Here is a 25,837-nt window from a genome sequence, read left to right on the forward strand (position 1 = left end):
GGCATATTTTTAAATGTTCATTTTGCTGAGTAATAACAGAAACAGAAACTGATATAAAAATACTGTTTCAGAGATGAAGGATCCTCTTAATGGCATTTGTTTACTGGTTCCACCTGTGATATGTAAATGAAATTCATTGGTACTGTTCAATTTTAAAGAGTGCCTGATCCTAGGGAAAATGGAAACAAGCAGGTACGAGAACTGCATAATTTGCTTAAATATTATTTAGATAAAATAAAATCAAATAATTAGGAGAGAGAGGATAGGATGTTACTTAGGGATTTTTGTATGCCAATAATGACTCAAAATCCAAGGAACATAAGTTAAAAGTATTTTTAAAATAAAATGCGGTATTACAGCTTACTCATTCTCATCACCTGCACAGAGATCCAGCACAAGGCCTATCATTCAAGGTCCAAAGTAAGGCACGTGAAATTAGCTTTTATTGGATCTGAGCAATATGTAGCCTTGAGCTTGCCCCAGTAAAACAGTTATGCTTTACTTTCTTCTGCTGTAAACTGGTTTTCAGTCAAAAATAGTTATACTAAACAGAACCTAAAAGCCTCTTTCCTTTGATCTGAGTTTGTATCACAAGATACTTGTTCATGCTTTAATCTTCCCAAAACATTCCCCTGAAACAATCAGTCAGGTTTCTGTGGAAGCTGGACAAGTCCAGCAGTTCCTCTGAATCTGACACACACACACTTGACAAAGAAGTGTAGTTTCTTTGTTGCTGAACTGTTTACTCTTCTGGGAGTGTAGAGAACGGCGTGTCACCTGAAGAAATGGTGGCCAACAAGAGAGTTCTTCCATTAGCCCAACTAAGAAACTGGGAGAAGACACCACCTTGAGACTTAGGGGAATGTGGAAGCTGCAACACATGCCTCTCAGCAAAAACACATTGCCTCCTTTAATCTACTGCAGCATTTACACATCTGCAAAGCAGTCCTGTGACTTGTTGCCTAACTTTTCACTCATTACCTGATAAACCTCTTAAAGGAAGAGAAATAAAATATAAATTACTTTTGAAAGAGCCATCAGTGACTGAACACTATTATACCATGTTCAAAAGAAGTACTATTTCCAGACAGCCTTGGGAGGCAAGTGCAATGCTTTTGGGAGGGACGATGCTTATTATGGGGAAAAAATGTAAAATTCAAAAAGGATGGGAAGCAGTGTGACATCCAAGCACAATTGTTATGTCCACTACTCCTACTCATGGTTAGGAATGCTTTACCCCACAAAGCCACTGACTGGAATAGCAGCAGGTAAGAGATTTGGTACCATTCAGGAGTAGCAAGGAAGCAGACTAGAACCCATAAGTGGGTAACAAGTATGCATGTGTTCCTGTTAAGATCAGATGGTCTGCTCTGCCTACATAAATTTCCATTCTCTCATTCCTGTTACCATAGCAAAGTGATACATTTGATCCCAGTTTGTGAGAGTCTTGGGGTTTATCATTATGTCCCTTTTTAAAAATCTGATTGATTTTATTACCAGGAATGCTTCACCCCTCAAAAAGTCTCTAAGTAAATGGGCATGCTATATTTAGAACGAAATACAAACCTCAACCAAAGAAATGTAAGTCTGGCTACTTCATTAAAACTCATCTTCAGTTCACATAATTTAAATTAGCAAAGCAATATATAAATGCTGATACCACCTCTTCTTTGCTTTACAGTGTTTTAAGAGGATCTTAATTAATCAGGCTCAGCAATTGGAAAGACAGGATATATGCAGGAATCAGGATCCAGTGTTCTGTTATTGCATTTAATTACCTTGTGTATTCTGAGACTTTGCAGGGTTTCTTTCCCAGAGAGAAAGAACGGACCTCGGAGCCATGGTCCAACTTTCTCTTCATCTGCAAGGTGAGGGAAAAAGAGTAACAACATGGATTTAGTTACATGACCAGCCTTACTTATGTGTACTTCCGTAAAATTTATACATTTTTACCTTCTACTTTAATATACTTTAATTTAATACCAGATTTCAACAAAGTTGACGCTCACAAAATGATTTAAAGCAGCATTTTAGTTTCTAGATTCAACAATATTTGATACATGTTTTATAGGGTGCATGTATGTATTATTGCTGTTTAATAGGGTCCAAAATCTATTGTAATTACATTCTTTTAATTTCTAAATTTCAAATGTGAAAAAGTGTGCAGAAGTGTTAGTTTATTTACTAAACTGTTCCCTGACTATTCTCCCGGGAAAGGAGCAAAAGAACTAAACTAAAGCCCTTGATTCTTTGTGTTCAGGTTCATTGCTAAGTCTCTCATGGAAATGGTTAAATTTTAGGTAGCTTGTCTGCACTATAAACTATATTTATTTTAGGGCTGGAAAAAAAAAAAGACTGTATCTTTTCTTTTGTCTATCCTTTTATTTTAAATTTGTACATTGAAAACATTTATAAAACTGCAGTAAAACTGACTGATTAACCAGTATTTTTCCAAGAAGGGTAAGAATGAAAAACGCTACACCCTAGTCTTGAATGTCATCTGCAATTAGATATGATCAAAACCAAATAATGAGCAGGGCAGCTGCTAAAAGGGGAAGCCAGACTGCAAAAATTACCAAAGAGATGGAAACCAGTGAAAGCCATATTTATCCAGGCAGACAAATAAAGATTACTTTCTACATATTTGGGTAATCTTTAACCACAGGCTTTTGGACTCAGTGAGACATACATATGCCAAATGCAACTTCTGAGTTTTTGTTGGTTTTTTTTTTTTTTTGAGATGTGATACACCAAAGCACTTAAGCCAACTGAATAATGTTTACTGCTGTTTACAACTGTGGGCTGCAAAATACATAAACTACTTGTATTACAATTCAGACTTACTATAACCAATTGCTTCCTTTTTTTTTTTTCAAAATTTCATGTTTAAGATACAGTTTAAAAGTTGTCATCTTTCTTACACAACTGATTTGACCTTTTTTAATGTTATATTATAACACAGTTATTTAACCGTTTACTGTATCTGCCGAAGCTACCTAAAACAAAACACCTCAAACCCAGCAGGATTCTTTAAAGCTTATGGTCCACGTAATTTTGTTGTGATTTTGGTTTTTATACCTTTATGGCTTTACCTAAAAACAGTCACTGAAGATCTTGTGTTCTGCTTCATTAGTGATTACAAAGGAAAGCTAACTAAGGTTACCTAGTTATATTTTTACAGTAACAGTTACAACGCAACCAGAAGAGCTTACTTTATAGCTGTGTTTTCTTGCCCATGCCTCACATGGGACACTCCACAGCATTTCACCACAAAAGTATTCAGCCAGAACCGCCCTGCATGCTGCTGAACCACCAACCTCACCCTCGCTCCTTCCCCATGCCCCAGGAGGCGCAACCCCCCCCTGCTTCCCCCAAGAAAACCAGTTGTAAGCATCACTGAAAAACAGTAGATACCATCTTTTATCATTGTGCTAGATAGGTGAGCCATCAAAATTACTGGAAGCATAAATGAGACGTTTGAGCACGAATATCAGTATTTGATGATAGACTTTTCAGAAAGGATTTTTCTTGTTCAAGGAAAATTTTTATTTCCAGCTTGCCTCTCTGAGAGGTTATCATCATCATATTCCTTTTCTGCTTCCAAAAGTACACCTTAAAAATAAAAAGTAGGAAGGCTGCAATAGAATAATCAGCTCTAGCAATTTACTCTTTTGCATTAGCAAAGAAAACAATATGCATTATGTTGCCTAATAATGATTTCACCTGTTTCTTTTGGTCGGGTTTTTTTTAGGTATTTTAGGCAACTTTCACATGGGGTCCACCACACAGACTGACTTTCAGCATCTCAAAAGGTGCTAAGTAAATACAGGGTCAAAAAGGCCTTTTACCATACGAAGAAGATAAAACTTTCTCTACAGCAGAGTGGTCTAGTGACAAGATTCAGACACTAGCAAGGTCTCTGTGTAACCGAAAAACAGAAACCGTCGAGCAAACATCCCTCTAAAACATTTAATGTGTCGCTAGGAAAACACAACTCCTTCAGACAACATTAATTATCGAAATAACCGAGATCGCCGTATGGTAAAAAATAATAATTAAAAAAAATAAATAAAAGAAGGGGCAGCAAACTGCATTCCGCATCACCGCCCGCCACCCAGCGCTGGCAGCGCTCACCGGCAGCGCGCTGACTGCAGCTACGGCCGGGCGGCAGCCCCCCGCCGCCGGCACGTCCCCGCCCGCGCACCGCCGCCCTCCGCGGACACCGCGGCCCCCGCCCGCCCCTCCCGCCTCCCCCCCGCCCTCCGCGGCCGCGGGCCGGGTGCGGGGCGGGGGGCGGGCGGCCACTCACTTTGTAGAAGATCATCTTGAGGGTGCCGTAGAAGCCCATGGTGTCGGCGCGCTTCCCCTTGCGCGGCGGCGGCGGCGCCCCGCGGGCCCGGCGGCCGGGCAGGCGCTGGCAGTACAGCCCCTTCTCCGGCAGGTAGGTCACCGCCTCCCGCGCCGACATGCTCGGGCACGGCGGGCGGCGGCGGCGCTGCTCGGCCCGGCTCGCCCCGGCCCTGCCCTGCCCTGCCTGCGCGCAGCCCGGCTCCCCCTGCCCGCCCTGCCCGCCGCCTGCCTCCGCCCGCCCCCCGCGCCCGCCCCGTCCCTCCCTCCCCGCCCGCCTCCGCAGCGGCGGCGCGGCACTGCGGGATGCGCGGCCGGGAGGGACCCGCGGGCCCCGCCGGCGGGAAACCGCCCCCACGCCGGGGAAAGGGCGAAAAATAATAATAAAAAAAAACCAGCGCTGCGTAGGTTGGGGCTATTTCCCCCTTTTCTCCCCCCGCTCTTCCTCCACACCGCCTCAGGCGGGGGCCGCCCCCCCAGCCCTCGCTCTGTTCCCCCAGTGCTACACGCTCCACGGTTTTCCAAGCTGGAGCAAAATAAACCCGTTTCCACTAATTATAATTATACCGTCGCCCTCGGCGGGCCTGGCTGGACTAGTCTATGACTGCGTTCCGTGGACAGACGCAAATTAGTCCTTCAAAAGTGCGGGTAATTTTAGAATAATTTGAAATGCGCTACAGTTTTGCCAGGGAAAAAGATGCTGAAATACCCTCTATTGCTTAAACAATAGAATAAACGGGGTTTGAAGATTTAGGAGTTGAAAGAGCCGAATCCGAGAATTATGTAATATTCATTAAAATAGTAATTCACAGCGGAGCCGCGGCGGAGCTGTCAAAAGCAGGAGCGGGGCCGGGGTTTCCCCAGCGGGGAGGCAGGCAGCCTTCCCCGCGCACCTGGAACAGCCTGGGCGCACACACGCTCCCCGCTCCCGTACAACACAGCCCTTGGGCGGCACCAAGCCATCTTAGCTCGGGCTTCAAATCCTATGCAGGATTCTCACCTGTATTTCAGTGAAGGCATAAGGAAAGCCCTTGGTAATTACTTGTTAAAGAACGCTCCTTTTTTGGTCATTTCCTACTCTGTGCACATCAACAAATCTGTCCAATTCATCCTTACGGTTCGACTCAAGGGCACTGAAGTTCCTGACATATGGCTGGGCTCTCAGACAGACACCTGCAACCAGTGGAGCAGCCAGGCAGCTTGTTTTTTTAGTTTCCATACAGACAACTCAGAGAGTCTTCAGCAATTTTTCCTCGGTTTTTTCCCCCCTCCTGCAAAGTTTTCTGTCCAAGTTCAGAGCAAAGAATACCCTGAGCATGATCTGAAGCCTCAACGTTCCTGTATAATTTTCCCCAGTGCAGTGAAATTGGAGATGCCCAGCAGCCCTCCAGACGAATGCACTCAGAAGCAAATGTAGTCAGCTCCTGCTGACCTGAAGGGAAACCATCTTTTTATCACCCAAAGCAGTACAAAAAAATGTTCTACCTTTATAGAACACACATCTAAAGGAGTGGAAGTACTTTCTGCAAAATCCATTAGCTTCCTCATTAGTACTTTAAAAAAACTAATATATATTACTATTTAGTAATAGCAAAGTGTGACAGGTATTAGCACACTCAGATAAGGCAAAATCACTACCCCCATAGCACACGAGATCCTGCTTCTATATGGTTTTATGTATCTCCCATCCAGCACTGAGTCCTCATAGTGTTTTTCATCTCCCAGTGAAAATGGTTCTGCCCATCAAATCCTGGTATTTATGCCATTATCCATTGAACTGCAGTGCTGTATATTTTATGAGAACAAAATGGTCCTGAGTTGACTTCATACCTCAGACATGAACAGAGCTGTACATATCCCGGGAGACTATTACTGTCTTCCTTTGCTGGCACATCACATGCAAAGGGGAAGGAAAAAAACCCCATAGGCTGCATATACACATTAAACAATTGCAGGAAGCAAATTAATATCCAAATCATCAGAGTAAGAAAGAATTGAACGTTGTCGCTGTGGGGACTTAGAAGTACTTTATATATGTGCATGCATAACGCCCTGAGATGCTTGCAGCTACCTCTGCCCTTTCTCCCATCAGTGAGTGCACTCAATGCAGAGGGGGGATGGCTACTCTTCCTCCAGCATCACAGCAGGGACTGGCAGGAAATCCTCAGGGATCAGCCTCTCCCTCAGCCCAAAAGCAAGTGTAATCTGACAGCATGGCTAGATTTATCTTTTGAACAAAATGTGCTTTGGAATTAAGCAGTCAATGAGTTGAATAATAATTAGAAATTACTATTTTCCTCTTTTTTGGAGTACTACTATTGCAGATTACTTCTCTTTTGATAATGATTGGCAGATATTGTCTCATGGTAAAAAACCACTGACTTAACTGCTAATCTCTTTGCCACAGTCAGGACCCATGTAATAACCCCAACAATCATTTTCTAGTGGTAGAAAACTCAGTATGTCAGGTATTTATTCTGCACAAAAGGTTTGGGGTTTTTCCTAATTTTAGATACAGATACCACAGACAGATTTTGACATTTGAACAGTGACCATCTTCCATCTAGCAGTCTGCCTTTCTCAGAGTAAAAACCAAAAATTGCACATGGATATGGCTCTGGCTCTCACTTATTTAGTATTTTTCTCTACAGTGGTTCCATTTTTCATTCTCTACAAATAAAGAAACATTCCCTCTGCCTCCCATTAAGTTTGATAGTGTCTGGGTAGTTGCAAGTTTACTCTAGTTGAGTGTCTGCTCTTGTCCCAAATGCCTAACAGCAGCCTGGGCTCTCTCTGATTGAGGGAGAGGAACACACTCTATGAGAGGCTAAAGGCACTTACTATTAGACTACTACTCTAAATTCCTGTCTAGAAAGGACTTTCTCTCTCTCCCTTGACTTTGAGAACCACCCTGTCCTCAGAAAAATTTAGTGTCATGAATGCACCACACTCTACCTTGTAATAAATTAATTAAGGGTTTGCAAAAGTAGTGTGGAACTGCCCAACCCTGGAGACTGAGCTGTGCTGCAGATCACACAGCTTCACTCTGCACCTTCTGGGAAAATACAAGGGTGAAGGCATAAGACCCCAAACCTGTAGATGCTTTTGAGAGCCTGATAGCAAGTAGCAAAGATGATGCATCCATTTACATCTCTACAGACATTTAAAAAAATATTTACTGTAGTAACATAGTATGCTCTAAGAATACTTAATGGTATAAAGTAAATGTTCATCACAAATTAAGGTACATTGAAGAAGACTACAGTTTATAAAGCAATGTTAAGAAAAAAATCAAAAGTTACTATGTTTTTTTTCCCTATTTGGTATATATTCAACTTCAAAGGTTGGTCTTATTTTGTTTAAGCTGGAGATAATTTTTCAAGTTCTTAAAACCACAAACAGCATACAATTAATGACATTTAGAAAAATGTCTACACCAAAATTACATAGTTTTCAGTGGACACAAGTCCAGTCTTATTTCCCGTCAGTACTGCCAACTCTTAATTAAAAAAAATTCACAGCATCCAATTCTTTTCCTGTTGGCAACATTTCTAGCACCTTTACCAGTTTGTCATGTGGCATGCTGTAATTAAGATTGTCTATTACTTCTAATGAAAGACTAGAATGAATTACAGAAATCACCCACAGAGCTATATAATCCCCAGAAGAACGGAGATTACAGTGCAACAGACCAAAGAAACAACATTTTTTTGTTGTTTTTTTTTAGTTGGAGAAACATTTTTGAGTGGAGAGACCACAGGATGGTCTGGCTGTGGTAATGGCCAGTCAGCATTTTGGAAAAACACTGGTGTTTAAACCATGGAATGCAAAAACTGTAACGGGCGTTTCACATATGTGTGTTAGGAGCATAATGTGTACAGGAGGAACTATGGAGCAATATGGTTTGGTATCTCCGTTAATATTGGTAAATGCATCATTCAAGACAGTGCCAGAAGGGATTCTGTGTACTCTGCACATTTAGCAGACACTTAGCAGACTGACTCCCTTAAAAATACTTCAGAGGGATTTTTATGTGTTGTGTTTTTTTTTTCTATCCAGGAAACCAAACATCCTCATCGGGTGGGGCCAAATTCTTAACTGCGCTAGATTTACCCTGGACACAGCAAAGATGACCTGGGAAGAATAGTTGTTTTTCCCTTTCTCAAATTTGGACCCACTTAGGTTTTAAACACTCCCCTTCTGCTTGGTAATCTAGTTTGGGCAGCTGCAGCAGCCAGCACTTTGTCTTCTATATTTGACCTATTCATCCAACTACATACTTCATTTAATTTGCCAAATGCTCCCATTCAGGCAAGAATCTGGCCCCATAGAGAGGTACTTCTGCCATCTGCTTTAGACATTTAACTACAGCTTAGCTTAGTACACCTACATTTAAAAGCCTAAGTTCCCATTCAGTCAATGAGAAAGGCACATGCTGAAGTCCAATATGTGTAAGGTCTCAGAAAAGAAGAAAAAAATCCCATACAACATCAAGCATTAAACATGTTCCAAAATAATTTAGGGTGGGCTTTTCCTCTACAAAAAGGCACTGCTATTATTGTCAGATCTTTTTCTTTCTGAATTATTATGAAATTAAACAAGTGACCCACTGGGATCTTGGAAATCCCATGTTCTCATCGTTTCTCCCAGTTCAATTTGGGCTAGGCTAGCCTTAGGAGCTGCTGCTAATTTGAGATTTATTACGTGCATCCTAGGTGCTGAGCTGGAACTTTTTATGTGTCAATTCCCAATCTGTGGGCAGGGTGAGACAAAGTTTTAGGACACTGACCAATTAAAGAAAACTGGAATATATAACAAATTTCAAGGGTACAGTGTGCGATGCACCTTATCACACAGATATAACCATCTGTTTGTGTAGAATATACCATTAGTATTGATGGAGCAGAACAGACTTGAAGAAATGAATTTAAGTGCGCCAGTTAGTGGCCAACAGCTGCTACGTTCCAACTATGAGGTAAGAACAAGAACAACTTGGCTCCCTGGAAGCAGTTTAGATTGAAGAATTTCTGCTCAATTTACTTATAATGCCTGCAGCAAGCTTAGAAAGGTCCACTCCAGCAGGTTTGCCTCAACACACTTACAGGAAGAAATTTATGCTTATGATCTTTTGTAGTTCAAGTGTAGTACAAGCAAACCTGGACATTGCAATGTGCACTGATTAGCAGCTTACTGATAAATGATATATTTTTGTAGTATTGGTGAACTTAAGGTTTGGGATGAAGTAGTGTAAGTAACAGGAACTCTATTATGGGAGGAAGGAAGGACACACAGAGGCACTACACTAACTTGTATGAAGTCTTCCAAAGCTTACTTAAATGGAGTGGAGAATACATATTACAAAGTATGATAGGTAATACTGAACTGTTTATTAACTCTATAAGGTTTCTTGGCAAAGCATTTTGAAGATTGCTTTCAAAATGAAATTCCTCACACATGATTATCCTTGATTTCCATGCAAAGTAAGGTACTGTAGTCAAATAAAAGTGTAAAAAGGCTTTAGATTTTGTTTTTGCAGGGAAGGAAATGGCATTGGTAGCAACTGAAAAATCAGATTATTATTTATTTATAAATCCTGATCTTATTAGAATAGTATGAACTTTGATTACAAATACCATTTTAAAGGTATATATCTGTAGCAGAGATTACCCATAAACCACCTTCTTATAACATTTGCCTTTAAAAAATATTGACTTCTAAATACATTGATAGAATTCAAAAGGTGTGCTAGTTAATGGCTGCAAGAAATAGCTTTGAAAAGGATTTAAACATGATGTGTATATAACACACTTCAGCGCTGGATATTTATAATAAACTTCAATTTATATTTTAAGAGCAGGGAGATTTCACAGACAGGCTTAATGTAATACGGTATCACTGTGTCTCCAGCAGAGCAGAACTCCCCTCTGAAGGTCATACATCCCGTCCTCTTTGTTGGTTCCTTGTAGTTGGGCACAGAACTTGCAACATATGCTTCGATGCTTAGGCTATTTTAAAGGAGTACAGCCAAAGCTGTCATATGCCCATTTATGAAGGGAACAGTTCCATGCATTGTTTCTTGGTGGCAACACCAGCTTAAAGATGTCCCAGTCTCATTCCTGTCCCAAAATGGCTCTTGCCCTTATTTTTGCAGGAACAAACATTTGTAGAAATACTCTGTGAACCAGGTTCATTAACTGATACAGGAGAGGTGGTTTTAAGTTTTTACCCTTGGGGTTTTCTTTTTTCTTCTTTTTAGAACTAGTTTCTGGTTTAATTTTCTACCATGCCTTCATAAACAACTGAGCCAGCAGAAGCAAATGAGCAATTCACAGGCAGGGCACAGATTCCTTGAGCCAGCTACACCACTGAGAAAAAGGTATGAGGAACTGTAACCTGAGTGTCCCACACAGAGAGCATAAGCCTATTATTTACACCTAGTGGCATCACTCTCTCGGCTACAGTTTGGTGTGCACTTAAGCCAGCACAGCCACTGGGAAGAAGAAAAAAAAGCAAAAAAGCAGTCCCTACACCTGTGAACCCATGGCTGCCTTTGGCCATTCATTTCTATGCTTGCATCACCTTCTCAGGTGTGCCACCACAACCTTCATTTGTATGGCTCTGGGGTCAACTATGGTGGCAACTGACCTCGGGACTCCTTTTTGCTGGGCTATTTTTCAACCAGGTCAGATTCCTCATCTCCCCTCCTGCACAGCCATACACATCTGTGCCAGCATAGCAAGAGATACAGCCTGCTCTCTCCTTTTTAACCTTCCCAAGCCCCTAGAAAAGCTACCTTGAACACTTGCCAAATTACAGCCTTAGGTGAAAAGGCAAGGAACTGGGGGGTTTGGGCTTTGTCCTCCCAACCCAGAGGACTGTATTGTTACCAGAGCAACTTATTTGCATTGGAAAATATACTTTAGTCTTTGACAAATGAAAATGGACACTCAAAAGATTTACCATAAAACAAGCACAACAAGGTGAACCATAGGCAGGGGGTGTAACGTCAACAACCTTCCTTAAACATGTCATGTTTACTCCAGGGATCTTGTCTCATTAGAACTGTATATTATTTCACTGGAAAAAAAAAACAACAAACAAGCCCAAAACATTTTTCTTTCCAAAGCTTTTTCTTGTTAAAGAAAAAGATAAATGAAAGGAAAATATCAGTGGAGCTAGGCTTCACGTTGCTTTTAATTCCCTGTGACAGTAACCATGCAAGTTTCTTACATAGAAACATTGTATGGTTTGTTTTAGAACTAGCAATTATTATATTATCATATAACAAACATTTTTCACAGTGCATATTCATAAGGGGCAGAGTTAAGGTTGATAAAGCAACCTGCACTTTCATGTGCTTGCGTGCTTTCCATGCAACAGGAACATGTCGAGTTGCTTTTTTGTGTTTTGTTTCTACAGGGTATTGTTAGATTATTCATTTTTCAAAGGAAGAAGATGGTATTACATATAATGCATCTTGCAAAACATTCACTAACGGCAGCAGATCTTCATAAGAACTGTGTTTCCATTCATTGTACTCCTATTAAAGTTAACTGTAATTTATTTATTATATCATTAAACTTAATATATTGTAAGATGAATTCTATTTATAGATGCAGTAATAGCTGTGCTAATCACTCAAGTTCACACTGAATTGGGCTGTGCTTCTGAGCCACAGCAGCATTGCTTCAGAGACCTAAGTACATTCCTAAATTTCCCAAAGAGACAACTTTGCATGCTACATACTGCACAAGCCCAAGTGGCCCCACAGAACAGCCCCAGCAACCTGCTGGCTCCCATGCATGCACTGTGGAGGAAGCTGGCACCATGCACCCCATCCGCATTTCTCCCTTGGCCCACTCTTCTCCTGGATATCCTTACACACCACTGAAGCCAAGGGCAGTGGCTGCCATGCCAGCAGCCAGATGCCACCTGGGCACAGGGTGTTCAGTTGGGACAATAAGAAGAGAACAGTCCCTGCCTTGGCTCTGTTTTTAATAATTTTATCTGCTATTCCTATTATAGTAATTTCACAGATTTTGCATGTGATTTAGTCCATAAAGTTAGAAAACCATGCACTAGAGACTGTGCTTAGGCACACAAAGCACAAGCCTTTCTTGCTGACCAACAGGTGACAATCACAATAAAAAAAAATGAAATTAAAAATTACCCTGATAGGGATCAGCACCTTTTTTCAATATTTCAACCAAAAAGCTGAGTTGGTTCTGTTTATATTGACAAGAATGTTTCCAAATTGGAGAAGCATACGTTTCTGCCTTTGAACACCAATGCTCAAACTATTTTCACTCAAACAGAAGCATGTTGGGAAATCACCTTTGTACAGAAAAAGAAATGTCTGTTTGGACTTGGAAGGCTTTCCAAAAATGTCTATCCTTTGCACTGAATACAAATAGAGCACTGCTACTACTACTTGTTTTCTGTTAAGTTTTCCTTTTTTTTTTAAATTTGGAGATAGCTTAATTTCAATTGTCAAGAGAACTGCTTATTTATTGGCATAACCTATACAAATTTATTTACAAAACAGTTTCTGTCTCTCATTTGCAGTATGTGAGAAGGATAAGGGGTTAGTAGTGAGCCTTTAGGCTACGACAGAAGAATTTCTGGAATCATAGATTATACCAGAAGGATTTAAGAAGAACCTTAAGAAAAAAACTATTAAAAATGTCAAATCTCTTTTCCTACCTGTCTTAACTGAAGAGGGTATAAAAGTTGCAAAACCAAGCATTCAAAGGAATTTGAAATGACAGGAATAAGATGGTTTTACTCCTAAAAAGCTGCTTACCAAAACAGCCCTGTGCATGGTATCTACTAAATAAGACACATTCTCTGGCAAAAAACAGTGTCTCAGGTTGTAATTTATGATACATCGTTACCCACTTGTGCATGTGCATCAAATTTGCAAAGGCAAACTTTTGAATGTTTTAGGCATGGCATCCTTGGCATCCATTTTATAACATCAAGGGAATTTACCCCATCATCTGGCAACACACTGACTCCCTGTTTGGCATGCCAGTGACTTGACACAGCCTGAGCCCCCATGGGATGCCCCACTACTGTGCGTAACCAGTGGTTAGGAATACAGCAGAATGCCACCCTGGTGGAAAAGGACTAGAGGAAGATGGAACAATAAGTTTCAGGACAGTCTGCTGATAACAGAAGTACAGGACCCCTGAATCTCAGCTTTGGAGAAGAGCTTGCTCTGTTGAATATGTATGAATCTCCTGTGCTCTCCCCATCTTCATACTCATTTCTCTGACTAGCCTCAAGGTTCTCCATACTCCTGCCCTCTGCTCCCAGTATCAATCTCCTGTACCAGTAATTCCCCAGTAGTTTCCTCCCTCCTGCCCTCTCCACAGCATCTGAGCCTAACAGGACTAATTGTCCCACCTTATTATTCTTTTCCTTTCCCATCTCCCTCCCTGGAATTCAGGAAAGCATTTTTCTATACAGTGTTGAAGCATCAACAAGGCAGGCAGTATCTGGATTGCAGGACAGAGGCATAGAATCGTATAAAGGCCTGGGTTGGAAAGGACCTGCAAGATCATCTAGTTCCAACCCCTCCCCCCCCCCGCTACGAGCAAGGATGCCACCCATAAGATCAGGTTGCTCAGGGCCCCATCCAACCTGGCCTTGAACAATTTCAGGGATGGAACATCCCCAGCTTCTCTGGGCAGCCTGTTCGAGTGCCTCCCTACCCTCTGGGTAAAGAATTTCTTCGTAACATCTAAATTAATTCTCTCCTCTTCAGATAAAACTGTCCCCCCTTGTCCTGTCACTATCTGCCTGTATACTCTCCTTCTTTTTTATAAGCCCCATTTAGGAACTGAAATGTTACAGTGAGGTCTCCTCAGAGCCTTCTCACCTCCAGGCTGAACACCCAGCTCACTCAGCCTGCCATTACAGGAGGTGCTTTGGCCCTCTGATCATCTTCATGGCCCTCCTCTGGACTTGCTCTAGCAGGTCCACATCTTTCTTGTGCTAAGGATCTCAGACCTGAACACAGTACTGCAGTTGGAGTCTCACGAGGACAGAGTAGAGGGGCAGAATCACCTCCTTCAACCCACTGGCCACACTTTTATTGATGCAGCCCAGGATGTGATTGGTTTTCTGGACCGCGAGCACACACTGTTGTCTCACATCCAGCTTTTTGTCCACCAGAACACCCATGTCCTTTTCAGCAGGGCTGCTTTCAGTGAGTTCTTCTCGCAGTTTGTACTCATGTCTGGGATTACCCTGACCCAGGTGCAATATCCTGCACATGGACTTGGTTGAACCTCATGAGGTTCTCGTGGGCCCACCTCTCAAGCTTATCCAGGTCCCTCTGGAAGGCATCCTGTCATGTTGTGTCAACAGAGTTTCCAGCTCTGGTTAGTTCCTTTGTACCTAAGGTCAGTTTCCCAGGAGATCTCATCCACTGATTCTTTAAACAGCTTAAAGTTCATTCTTCTGAAGTTCAGGGTTCTGACTTTGTTCTTTGCCAGGCCCATGTTCCTTGTGATCAGAAACTCAACCAGGGCATGGTCACTACAGTCTAGGCTGCCTCTAATCTTAACCTCTTTAATAAGCTCCTCTACATCGGTGAACACCAGGTCCGGTAATCCTTCTCCTTTGGTTGGTTTGTTCAATACCTCTACCAGGAAGTTATCTAGAGGATATATGGCTTTTTTCCCCCCATTCTTGGCCACATCTGCAGAGCAGATGGAAGCAGACACTATGGAGAAGATTCAGTTCTGCCTGTGTTGCCCTTGGCTACAGCATGCTTGATGAGTCCTGGGGAAGGGCAGGGGTCAGGCTGGGGAGCATTTTGACCTGGTGGGACAAAGACTCTTCACAACCCAGAACGTTTCTGGTACATGGAAATGGTCATTTTTCTACAACAAACACTCTGCCATACCACTAAGTGGTGGCAGTGGTTATAAAAAGGAAAATTGCACATTATACCTGCTTGGTCTAGCTTCCTTTTCTCACCACATGCATATGGTATAGCACAGAGAAGGGGATTTACTCCTTTTCCATGAACCCTCATGATTTATTGCCATGACAACTCTCTCCTCTCCAGAGGCCTGTAGGAGCCATGTGAGCTGGTTTCTCCTGAGTACATTCCTCCTGCAGTGGGGGATCAATGCCAAACCTTCGAACAGCAGAAAGGAATGCCAGGCATGCTGGGGTCACACCAGATGCTTTGAAGGTTTGCTAACCCACTGTCATTAACCTTATGCTGAGCAATTTCATGTTGAAAGGGGCTACAGGCAGAGCAAGCAGGCCAGCAAAGCTGCCCCATCTAAACAGACTCTTCCCTGAACAGGTGCTTCCAGTCTAGAAACCGTACAGCATGCTTGCCTCCAAAAGAAATATAGCACTGCATAATTTAGGGTAACTAGTCCCTCATCCAGACAAGAGGGATAAGAATTGCTGATATTTTTACTTTTTTTTTTACACTGAATCTAGCTTTATTGAGGTAAGATGATAGACACCTCTATGTATTTGAGCCCAGCACAGCTTTTTATAACACAGATGTTTCATAGAATGTGAGAAGTAGGAAATAAGGTGACACATTTCATAGTGTTTCAGAGATATTTTTCAACAGGTTACCTGTATGAAACCTAAGAACTATAGCATAAAAAAAGAAAATGACCATATCTGTCCACTCTTGTGTCTAAGCCTCTCTTGGGAAAGCATTTTGTTCAGGAAAAGCTTATGCTCCCTTTATCAAGTTATAGTATTTATGCTTGAATTAAAAAAACTACAAATCAAAACCCCCTGTTTCTACCCTCAAGGAAAAATGCATGTTGCAACCTTTACATAACTTCAGACATCACATATTTAACTATTTCTCCAAAACTTCTGTCAACTTGCCGGTTCAGTGTGATGCAACTGATGTGCTCCCTAAACCAAGCCATTCACTGTGGGTTAAATAGCAAGACAGTTATTTAAATTCCTGGGGTTTGAAACTTACAGTTTCTCTATTTATAGGCAGGATGGAGCAAATTAGAGATTTCAGAAATTTTTGGTTTGCTGTTCCATTCACTTGTAACCACAAAATTAGATGGTAACCATGGTTTTAAAGTTTGTAACTTTATGGAGACTCAATATTTCACAAATCCAATTATTAAAGGAAACCTAGCCTATCTAATGTTACTGATTTATCAATGGAATGCTACAAAGCAAAATCACTAGGAATAGTCCAAGCCACCAATGCGGTTGGTTGTACAGCTAAGTATTTTAAACTGTTTTAAAATTACAGAAAAAAATGCAAAATATTGCACACTATAATTTGAAATTAATATACAAGAAGAGAGATTTAGGATGCTGTAATAAAGCCTGTGCAAAAATATGTCCTAGTTCCTATGCCTTCTATTTTGCTGAAAGCAACTGCTAAAGGTTGTTGTTAAGCTATAGTATTGCTTAAGCGATGCCAGCTATGTTCTGACAAATCTCTAGGGATTTTTTTGCCCACTTTCCTTTTATTATCATATTCCATCTCTAATATTCAATCAGTGCCAAACTGGTTTATGTATGCCAATCTTTCTCACAGAAATGGAAAAAAGAAATCCTGCTGTATGTCATAGGCCTGCTGATGTGACAGGGAGAGGCTGAATGGAAGTGGGAAAGGGAAGCAGGAGGGAGGAGTATGAGAGCACCAGTCTGCAGTCTGGTATTTAGCAGAAATCTCATTTTTTTGATCAGAAAGTTGGCAAAAAATCAAAGCGCAGACTACCATTAGTTAGGTTCCTTGTAATTTAACCTTCAACACAAGCTTCACACATCGTGTGGTCTCTTCCCTTTAGTCTCATTTCATATGCAGAACAAACTTGTGCCTTGAAAACTGGCCAGATCTGAATAATCCCCATTTTACTATTTACCTCCAACAAAACATGCTACAAGCCACTGACCAGATCATTCGCTTATGAACCTAAATTTAAATCTCTATGCAGTTATTTAAACACAGCCCCAGTTGTTAGCTGAATTTCCCCACTGGGATAAGACTGCAAAATGTTCACTTTTGTCCCTTTTAAAATCATAGACAATGTTTAGGAATATTTGATTAAAAAGAAAATTCTGGGAAGAACTCATTTGCTGCTTGTGTAAATATAGTTCCTCATTAAAATTTGATAACAACAGTCTTAATGGAATACTACAACCTCATTCATGCTTTTGAATAAAGTGATTTAAGTTGGCATGAACACAGTTTAAATACACTTCTTCCCAGCTAACTGTCGACAGCTTTTTAACGGCCTGCAGGGACAGGTATGACTCATGCCTGTTCTTCAAAAACTTTTTTAAAATGCAGATTTTTTTCCACTGGTCTATTGTACTTTACAAGTAAACTTAAAGAGACTAAAATTAGAAGGCAGACCACTATCACCAGAGGGATTAGAAACTGCTAGGCTAAGCTCATTCCAAAAACTGAACTGACCCATACGAGGGACTCTATGTTCGTTCCTACTAGATTTCTGGCAAACTTCACCCAAAGTCTCTCCTGGTTGAAAATTGTTTGAAATCCCTGTGTTTGGGAACAGCGTGTAGTTTCCAGATTCACACACAACACTGCACTGAGCAACCCTCATTCTCTGGTATGGAAGACTGAAAAATTGAAGGTACTCACCCTAAGTAAGTCAGCATAAGAATGCTACCTGGTCACAAGTCATCTGGAAAAGGTTTGGGTTTTTTTAAAACAACTGCAGCAACAGTGTGCCTTATGAAAAGTATGCTAATATTTACCAATCCTGATTAACACAAAGTTTGGTAGACAGCTAATTTAAAAAGGAATCCAACAGCCTCAAGTTTAGACTAAGCAATCAACCTGCCAAGGAAAATACAGCAGAAGTTACTATCCTTTCCTGTAATTCAAGCATTTTAGGTAGTGCAAACTACTGGGTTAAAAGCTAAAACAAGAAGATACATTTCAACTTAAGATAGGGATGTCAGCCTCCTTATCAGTACAGTCCTTCAAAGTGCCCTCTGAAATCCTCTTCCTTTCAGACAGACAAGCCTCAAATCTGTGGCAAGATGTGTGGGCTGCTCAGTCATGAAGAGCACACTAGGTACTCTCAGGGTAGTATCTTGTTAACCAGAAAACCTGAATACACTTTGTGCTTCTTTATGCAAAATACCTAGGGAAAAAATGTTAAGTACTTAATTTGCCATATCACAGAGGAAAGTTAAATGTGACTCAGCAGGTGCAGATACCAAGAAGCAAGAACACTTACACTAACTAGGATTCGTTTGCTTTCCCGTTCATGATAGCTTGTTACATGACTGTATTATGTGCATCTAGTTTAAAAATGATGTTTTTTGCTTTTACAGTAGGTAGACAGTTGGCTGTTTTGTGTGGCCCTCTGAAAAGAGCTAGAGAAACGTGAGTAGTAAGCTGGGTTAGCTGTTCAGTACTACATGCTAAATGTGGAAAAGAGGAAGACTCAGCCAGACCCTGCATTGATCTAAAGTATGGGTCAACAGTTCCAAGACACAGAAAATCCAATTCATTTCCAGTTTCCAGGGGACATCTATTACAATCTAAAAGGTATCTGTTTTGAAGAGTTGTGATACTAACACGGTTTTCTAAGCAGAGGCAGTGTACACTGAGGTTAAAGAGATGGCTGTAGCAAAAGAAAGCTAATCTCAAAATGAAAAAAAGGTGAAAAAACAATAATAATGTGCCCTTCATCGCCACAAAAACTATACTTTATTGTTGCAATAGAAGTGGAACTCTTAACTTACAAATTTAGCAGATGCCTAAGTATGAGAAAAGGGGTACCAGCCCGAGGAGCAGTCATAAATGCTGTGAGAACAACCAGCAGGCTGTATTCAATCCTCTCTATCTTTTGGAAGGGCATTTTATACATCTGCAACTGCAGTTAGTATTCAGCTAGTTTTATATCTACCTAAATAAGCAAATAAGCAAGAAAAGTATCTTCAGCTCCTGAGGAGAATTTGTGCTCAAGGATATATCTCACATACAGAGATCCCAAGGAGTTCACGTAATTTTTTCTCACTACTCAGGTACCATCAGACTTAGCACTTGATGAAGCAGAATGTGTAACTGGTCTCCAAACAAGACCCTACCACGCAACCAGCTGGCTGATGGTGTCGATAAGTTTTTTGAGGGTTGTTTGATACTAGTCAGACAAAGGCTGCTGTGGTATCATCCAGCTTACACTCTGACAAAAGTTTATGCAGTAATATCTAGATCTGAACAAATCCAGTCCTGCCCAACGTAAACCTCAGTCTGAAAAAAGTTATCAACTGATTTCTTCCAGACAACACAAGAATTTCAGGAATGCAAATTAACCACTTTAAGTCCCTGACAGGTCCTTCTAAACCTCCTACCAGTTCTTCCATCTTTTCATTTCCCCAAAACAAAACCACAGAACTCAGAAATATTCTGGAAGAATAGACAGCTAAGAAAAAATTTCCTAGTGCTCAGATGTTAAGCCTCCCTCCCTGAAGCATTAGAGTCTTCAAAATGCTTTTAAATGAAAGGGAAAAGAGGAGTAGCTTGCAGTAGTTTCCAAATAATACAATTATACTGCCTTTTATCTGTATAGATGCCAGCATGGAATTGCATTATTCCTTTTGGGGCCCTTGGGAACGAGGTGAGAATATTATCTTGATCTGCATTAAACCAGTAACTGAATTGAGTATATTTGCTTCTTCATGTTAAGCTAATTTCAAGGAGTTCCTAATATATTTGTTAGCTCTTTTTGGGAGTGATCTTGAAGCTGGAAAGGAAGAGAACAGATAACTCAATGTGTATAATATGGGCTTGTCAAATAACATCAATATTCCTCATAATAAGATTGCCCTTTCAAAGAGACCCCAACTCAGTAGGACTGAATAGAGCGAGGGGGCTCACAGGCTGAGGCCTTAACTAACCTAGAGGTGAAACAGACTCAAAACTTGGTTAGGAATCAGACTGTTTCTTCATATTGCCATTTCCACTTTTTGGTTGTAAAGAAGCTCTGGGGCAATGGCTGGGAACACCAAGTCTGCAAGTACACACTCTCCATATCAATGCCTCTATACAGAGAAGAAAGGATTACTTTAGACTACATCCGCAGAAAACTGCAGTTGACAAAGAAATAAATCTTTCTGAAATAAGTCTTTCAGAAGAGGAGGATACTGTGATTTTACCAGTTCAAAGCCCATCTTCAAATCTACAGGAAGATGACCACTGACAATCAAATATTTTTTACATCAAGAACAATTCTAGATCAGAGGTCTGTGTGCTCCAGAAACATTCCTCATGCCTACTGCTAGCTCCTCCTAATGAAATTCCTTCACTGTAAGACAGCATACCTTTCATAAGCTTTTCTGAAACAAACTTGCCAAAACCAGCTCTTGACATGGCAAGCCATGGGCATATGCTCTTCTGAATATAGCTATACCAGAAGAGGTTATTCTTCCCTCCTTAACAGATTTCAGTCAGTGAGCTAAATTGGCTTATACAACTATATATAGTAGTAGATCTTTGGTAATAAATGCACATTTTTCCTCTTAAACAGGCTAAGATGTGATGACATGAGCAGCTTAAGTGGCAGATCTGAAACAGCAGAAGTCTGCTTGCAGGATGCATGACAAATACCTGCACGTAGTCCAAAGGGAAGCAGTTTATCCAGCCAACATAGCTGAGTTGGAAGATGACATGTTCACAGTACCAACTGGTCAGACTCACAGAAGCCAAAATACATTGGATTCCCTATTGGTAGGATAAGTGATCTGAATTCATTGGAACCTCATAGTACTGCCAGGATTTTAGAAGAGCAACGAGGCTGGTGAAGGGACTTGAGCACAAGTCCTATGAGGAGAGGCTGAGGGAGCTGGGGTTGTTTAGTCTGGAGAAGAGAAGGCTTAGAGGCGACCTCATCACTCTCTTCAACTACCTGAAGGGAGGTTATAGCCAGGCAGGGGTTGGTCTCTTCTCCCAGGTAACCAACAACAGGACAAGGGGACATGGGCTCAAGCTCTGCCAGGGGAGGTTTAGGTTAGATGTTAGGAAGAAATTCTTTACAGAGAGGGTTATCAGGCATTGGAACGGCCTACCCAGAGAGGTGGTGGATTCACCATCCCTGGAGGTTTTTAAAAAGAGATTGGACGTGGCCCTTAGTGCCATGATATAGTAATTGGAGTTGGATCAGGGGTTGGACTTGATGATCTTGGAGGTCTTTTCCAACCCAGTCTATTCTATGATTCTATGATTCTATGATTTGAACTGAGATCCTATAAACCCTTATTACTGCTGCTTTAACCAATAAAACCTCCTGAATCTAATACCTGCAAAGGGTGGCATACCCGACTTTCAAGAATGGCTTTCTTTGAGAAATTCTAGAGGTAAATGACTTAATCCAATATCAAGACATCTGTCATAAAATTCTGTTGTGTTTTCTACCCACTTGCAGTTACAGGACCTTCTTCTCCTGTACTGGTAGTCCGACCTCGTTCACACACACACAAAAAACCCTACTGTGAGATGGGGCAGGCCAAGTCATCTGTTCCATAAGTACTGTCAGTAGATAGATGTGCAGACAGCATTGCTAAAAAACATTTCATTTAGTCAGTTCAAAAGACAAGTTAGTTGAGTAAATGAGTCTTTGGTCACAGGTTCTGTTTCTAGCGCAGCTACATGAGACTCAAAGATATTCTGCTCAGACATTATTCATAACATTAATCTGTACTCACAAAAGTTTCAGCTTCAAAACAACTGACTTTTATTAATGATGGTATGTTCTCCAAATCGTTGATGAAGTATCTACAATATCTTCAAATCACGTATTTCTTTCACCACCTTCCACATTGTACTGTCACACCAATTCACAAGACAATTTTATTAGAGCTCCTGCTCTACCAATGCCAACAGAGCCTCCCTAAGAGTGCAGCTACCCTCCACACTGATACTTGGTTCTGCTGCACCAGTGGAAGCAGTGCCCACCATGGCCCAGGCTTGCCTGTTGTCTGTCATCCACACTTTCCTCTGCAGCCCCCTGTACCCACCTGCAAATCAGCTCTTGTGCAAACAGCCTGACCTAATCCACTCCAATCAAACAAGCCAGGTTGGCAGAGTCTTACTATTTAAAATATCCATTTCATTTTGACAAACAACATTGCCAACAAATTTGAGAGGACATTTCCCTTTAACAGAGTGATTGTGCTAAGCTTACCTAGACAGTCTATACGAATTCAACACATGTTTATCAGTGACAGCAACGGTGTAAACTAAGCTCCTGGATTTTGCAGGGATATAGCTGTGAAGCATTACCATATTCCTTCTACTAGTGCTGCTCTGTGGGAGCAGAGCACCCAGAAACAGCTGGACAAAATAGTATCTTAAGCTGCTACAGCTTCTTGTTAAGACTGAACTCTTTGCCAACAGAAGTGCTCTTCACCCACCTTAACTGTAACCAAATTAAGGGTTTGGTTAGCTGAGAAATAGCAGGTAAAATTAGAACTTTTCAAGCATAAGACCTTACAGCTACATCAGCAAAGCTACTACACAAGTAGATCATCACTTCTATGAAAATTACTCTGGCAGAAGCAACCATGCTTACTTTTACCCTTAACCAGAAAAATCTCTGTATGCTATCATGAAAGCATATTCATCATCCATGTGATTTGCCTGTAAGAGTACAAGCTGTTACAGAGGACCTGGTTAGTTATCATTAGGATAATGAAAAATAATATAGTAGGCTACACCTTAGACCATACTTTGCCAATAAAGATGCCAAAAAAATCCCAAAAAAACCCAAACCCCAAAAACTTTAACAAAGCCTAATCTGTTTACAGAAGTTGAGGCCATCTACTAACTGATTTGAAGGACACCTTTAAAGGCTGTATCTGCAAGCTCTTTAAGAAATCCACTCATGTACAGAAATCTGCAATATGAAAAAATCCTAGGAGGGAAAGTTCAAATATACAAAAAAGTACAAAGTCAAAGGCAGTACAAAGAATTTACAACCTCCTCTCTCCTTTTTTCTTAACTTCTGTTTGAATACCTGATTTTTTTTCCTGTCTTGAAAAAAAAAAAAATCTGTTCACTGGTAAATAAACAGAATAGGCAATTCCTTTCCCACCTATTTCAGCAAGGTCATAATAATAAACTATTTTTTTTAAGTTGCAGCAGACATGAGGTGAAAAGTTATTACTTACCTGAACATAGTAGATTTACTTAATAATTCTTTTATCAATAAAAGTATGTTTTTCTTTAAACATGGTACACTTTCCTTGGGATTAGGAAGTTCCTTGCTCTCCATAAACAATTTTTCTTCTATTTTAGCTAATATTAATTTCTTTTGCCAAGATGTGTGGAAAAGGCAACATCTATGAATATTTTTATGTAAAATCCTCATGATAGTAATTACAGAAGTAACTTTACAAAAGAAAGTGACTTTTTTTATAACCAGAGTCCAGACTTTGATGCCAGTATTAAAAAAATATATATAAGAACTTTACCACAGAGAGATATAACACAACATCCACCTCAACTAATGGTCAGAAACAGCTAACTTTTCTGGTATGTTTGGAAAAGAAATCAAAAGAAAACAGTAGGAAAAGATATCAGCTTTGCTTTTGAAATTTAAGAGTAAAGAACTTTTTTTGTTAACCTGTGTCATATTGGAATTCAGCCATTATTATTTATGTCCTTTTAGAGTTCCAAAAATAAATGGGAACCTTACCCTCAGAACACCAGAAGCCATAAAGACAATACAGAAAGAACTGGGAATGCAATGCAGCCAGTAACGAGAGTGTAAATCTGAAGTTCAGTGCTTCTCTCTGTTATTTGTGCATGGTAATTTTCTGCTATTTTCTGCAGAGGCTTCTTTGAACAGAACATTGTAGAGTGATTACATGTCCAAACCTTAATAAAATGTCAAAATCCACTGCTTCATTGTATCCACAATTATGATGGATTCCTCCTACACACGGGATAGGAAAGGATAGAATTTTATATTCATGGTGCTTCAAGCACCATGTTTTAAGTTGGGGCTTGATGTAAATCAGTTATTTGCCAACCAGATAGACATTATTATAAATTCACATTTTAATAAAAATTGCTTTTTCACTCTTAAATATACTGCTTCAGATCTTGAATACACTTCTAGAGAATTAAGATTTTTAAACACTTAGTGGTTCTCACTGAGAAACAAAACCCGCAGCCAACGTCATATGTCACTGCTCCAACAGGGACAGAAGACAGCAGCCTGGGTTCTCCCCTGCAGTTTCAACTCTACTTAAACTGCAAGAAAAGGCCCTTTTTTCCCTTTTGGGGAAAGAAGCTGCAAAATCTCTGTTTTGGCCTCAAAGCTTCTCCTGTTTAGAGGTCCAAAGCTCACACCTCCAAACTCTGGGGTCTGTCCAATGCCAATGTAAAAAGCAGCCATAGCCGACTGGGGTGGTCCTGCCTCCACCTCCTACCTCAGGTCGTGCTCTTAATGGCAGATGCTAAATAGAAACCACAGGCACACCAGACCTACCAATCACTGGCACCAAAGCAATGTTCATCCTGCTCTCTGGAACACCCACCACAGTTGCCACAGTCAAGGCTAATTATGCCCTAACCTGCAGGCTGAAATTCCCTCACTTACTTTCCATAGCACAAATAACATCTTCAGACAAAAGAGAACCAAACTTTTAATATCAATTTCTCTCTGTATTTTGGATGGACCCTCTCTTTCCAATGGGATCACATTTGAAAACTTGCCACTCAAAAGAAATTCCTTTTTTAATCATGCGACTGTCTACAGATATCTGTAATAATATTTTTCCTATGCTGTAGAAAAAAAAGAATCACTCTGAGCTTCAATAACCAAAAGGATTGTAAAGATTGTATACAATCTATGCAGTTTCCTTTGTAGAGGCAACATATCAAAGAGAAAACTTCTGTCAAGAATGCACAGCTAAATGTTGACGGCAGATCCAATGGTATTTAGTCAGCTTTTGTGCACCGGCTGCTGCATAGCTGAATAGCAAATCGTACCACAACCTTCTTGCCAGGAGATTTAACCCTCCTATGAGTGGGCTTTGATGCATCAGAGAGGAAAGGATAATTCTTGTATTTTCTTTCGAAACAATGCAATAGTGATTGCGAGACATACTTGTCTGAATTAGATGTATAATACTAGGTCTCATAAGAGACACTCTAAACTTCTAAAGCTTGCCTGGCTGTGATAGGAGCTATTAAGGGGTCTGCTTTAACGGATAAGAAACATGACGACTCCCACAAGAATCAACTGGTGCTGTGCTGAAAGGACTGAAAATGCAGTCCTACTGTCGCGCTTGTCCTTACAGAGGGAAAAAGGAAAACATGGGTCATGTTAAGATCTCCAGAAGTGTCCATCCGAATTTTTGCTGAGAAATACATGAGTGAAAATCTTTGACTTCTTACATCCCTTCTGAAAGAATTTACTGCAATTAAATGGAAAATTTTTTTGTATTCCCCAAGTGCAAACATTTGCAGTGCAAATGTTAACCACCA

General features: G+C 40.7%; 1 protein-coding gene across 4 annotated transcripts in view; it reads right to left on the reverse strand.

Annotated features, from left to right (window-relative positions):
- FBXW7 (F-box and WD repeat domain containing 7) overlaps window positions 1–25,837 on the reverse strand; it is a 179,241-nt gene that overhangs the window by 28,848 nt on the left and 124,556 nt on the right. For 3 of the 4 annotated variants that reach the window (XM_064652236.1, XM_064652239.1, XM_064652240.1), the window contains one exon: window positions 1,779–1,861. In XM_064652236.1, the coding sequence (XP_064508306.1) occupies window positions 1,779–1,861 (83 nt within the window). Of the gene's footprint in view, window positions 1–1,778; window positions 1,862–4,309; window positions 4,518–25,837 lie in introns of those variants that run through there. The other variant, XM_064652237.1, reaches the window with a different exon arrangement.

The sequence above is a fragment of the Pseudopipra pipra genome, chromosome 4, assembly GCF_036250125.1.
Source record: "Pseudopipra pipra isolate bDixPip1 chromosome 4, bDixPip1.hap1, whole genome shotgun sequence".
In the NCBI taxonomy this organism is placed as follows: Eukaryota; Metazoa; Chordata; class Aves; order Passeriformes; family Pipridae; genus Pseudopipra; species Pseudopipra pipra.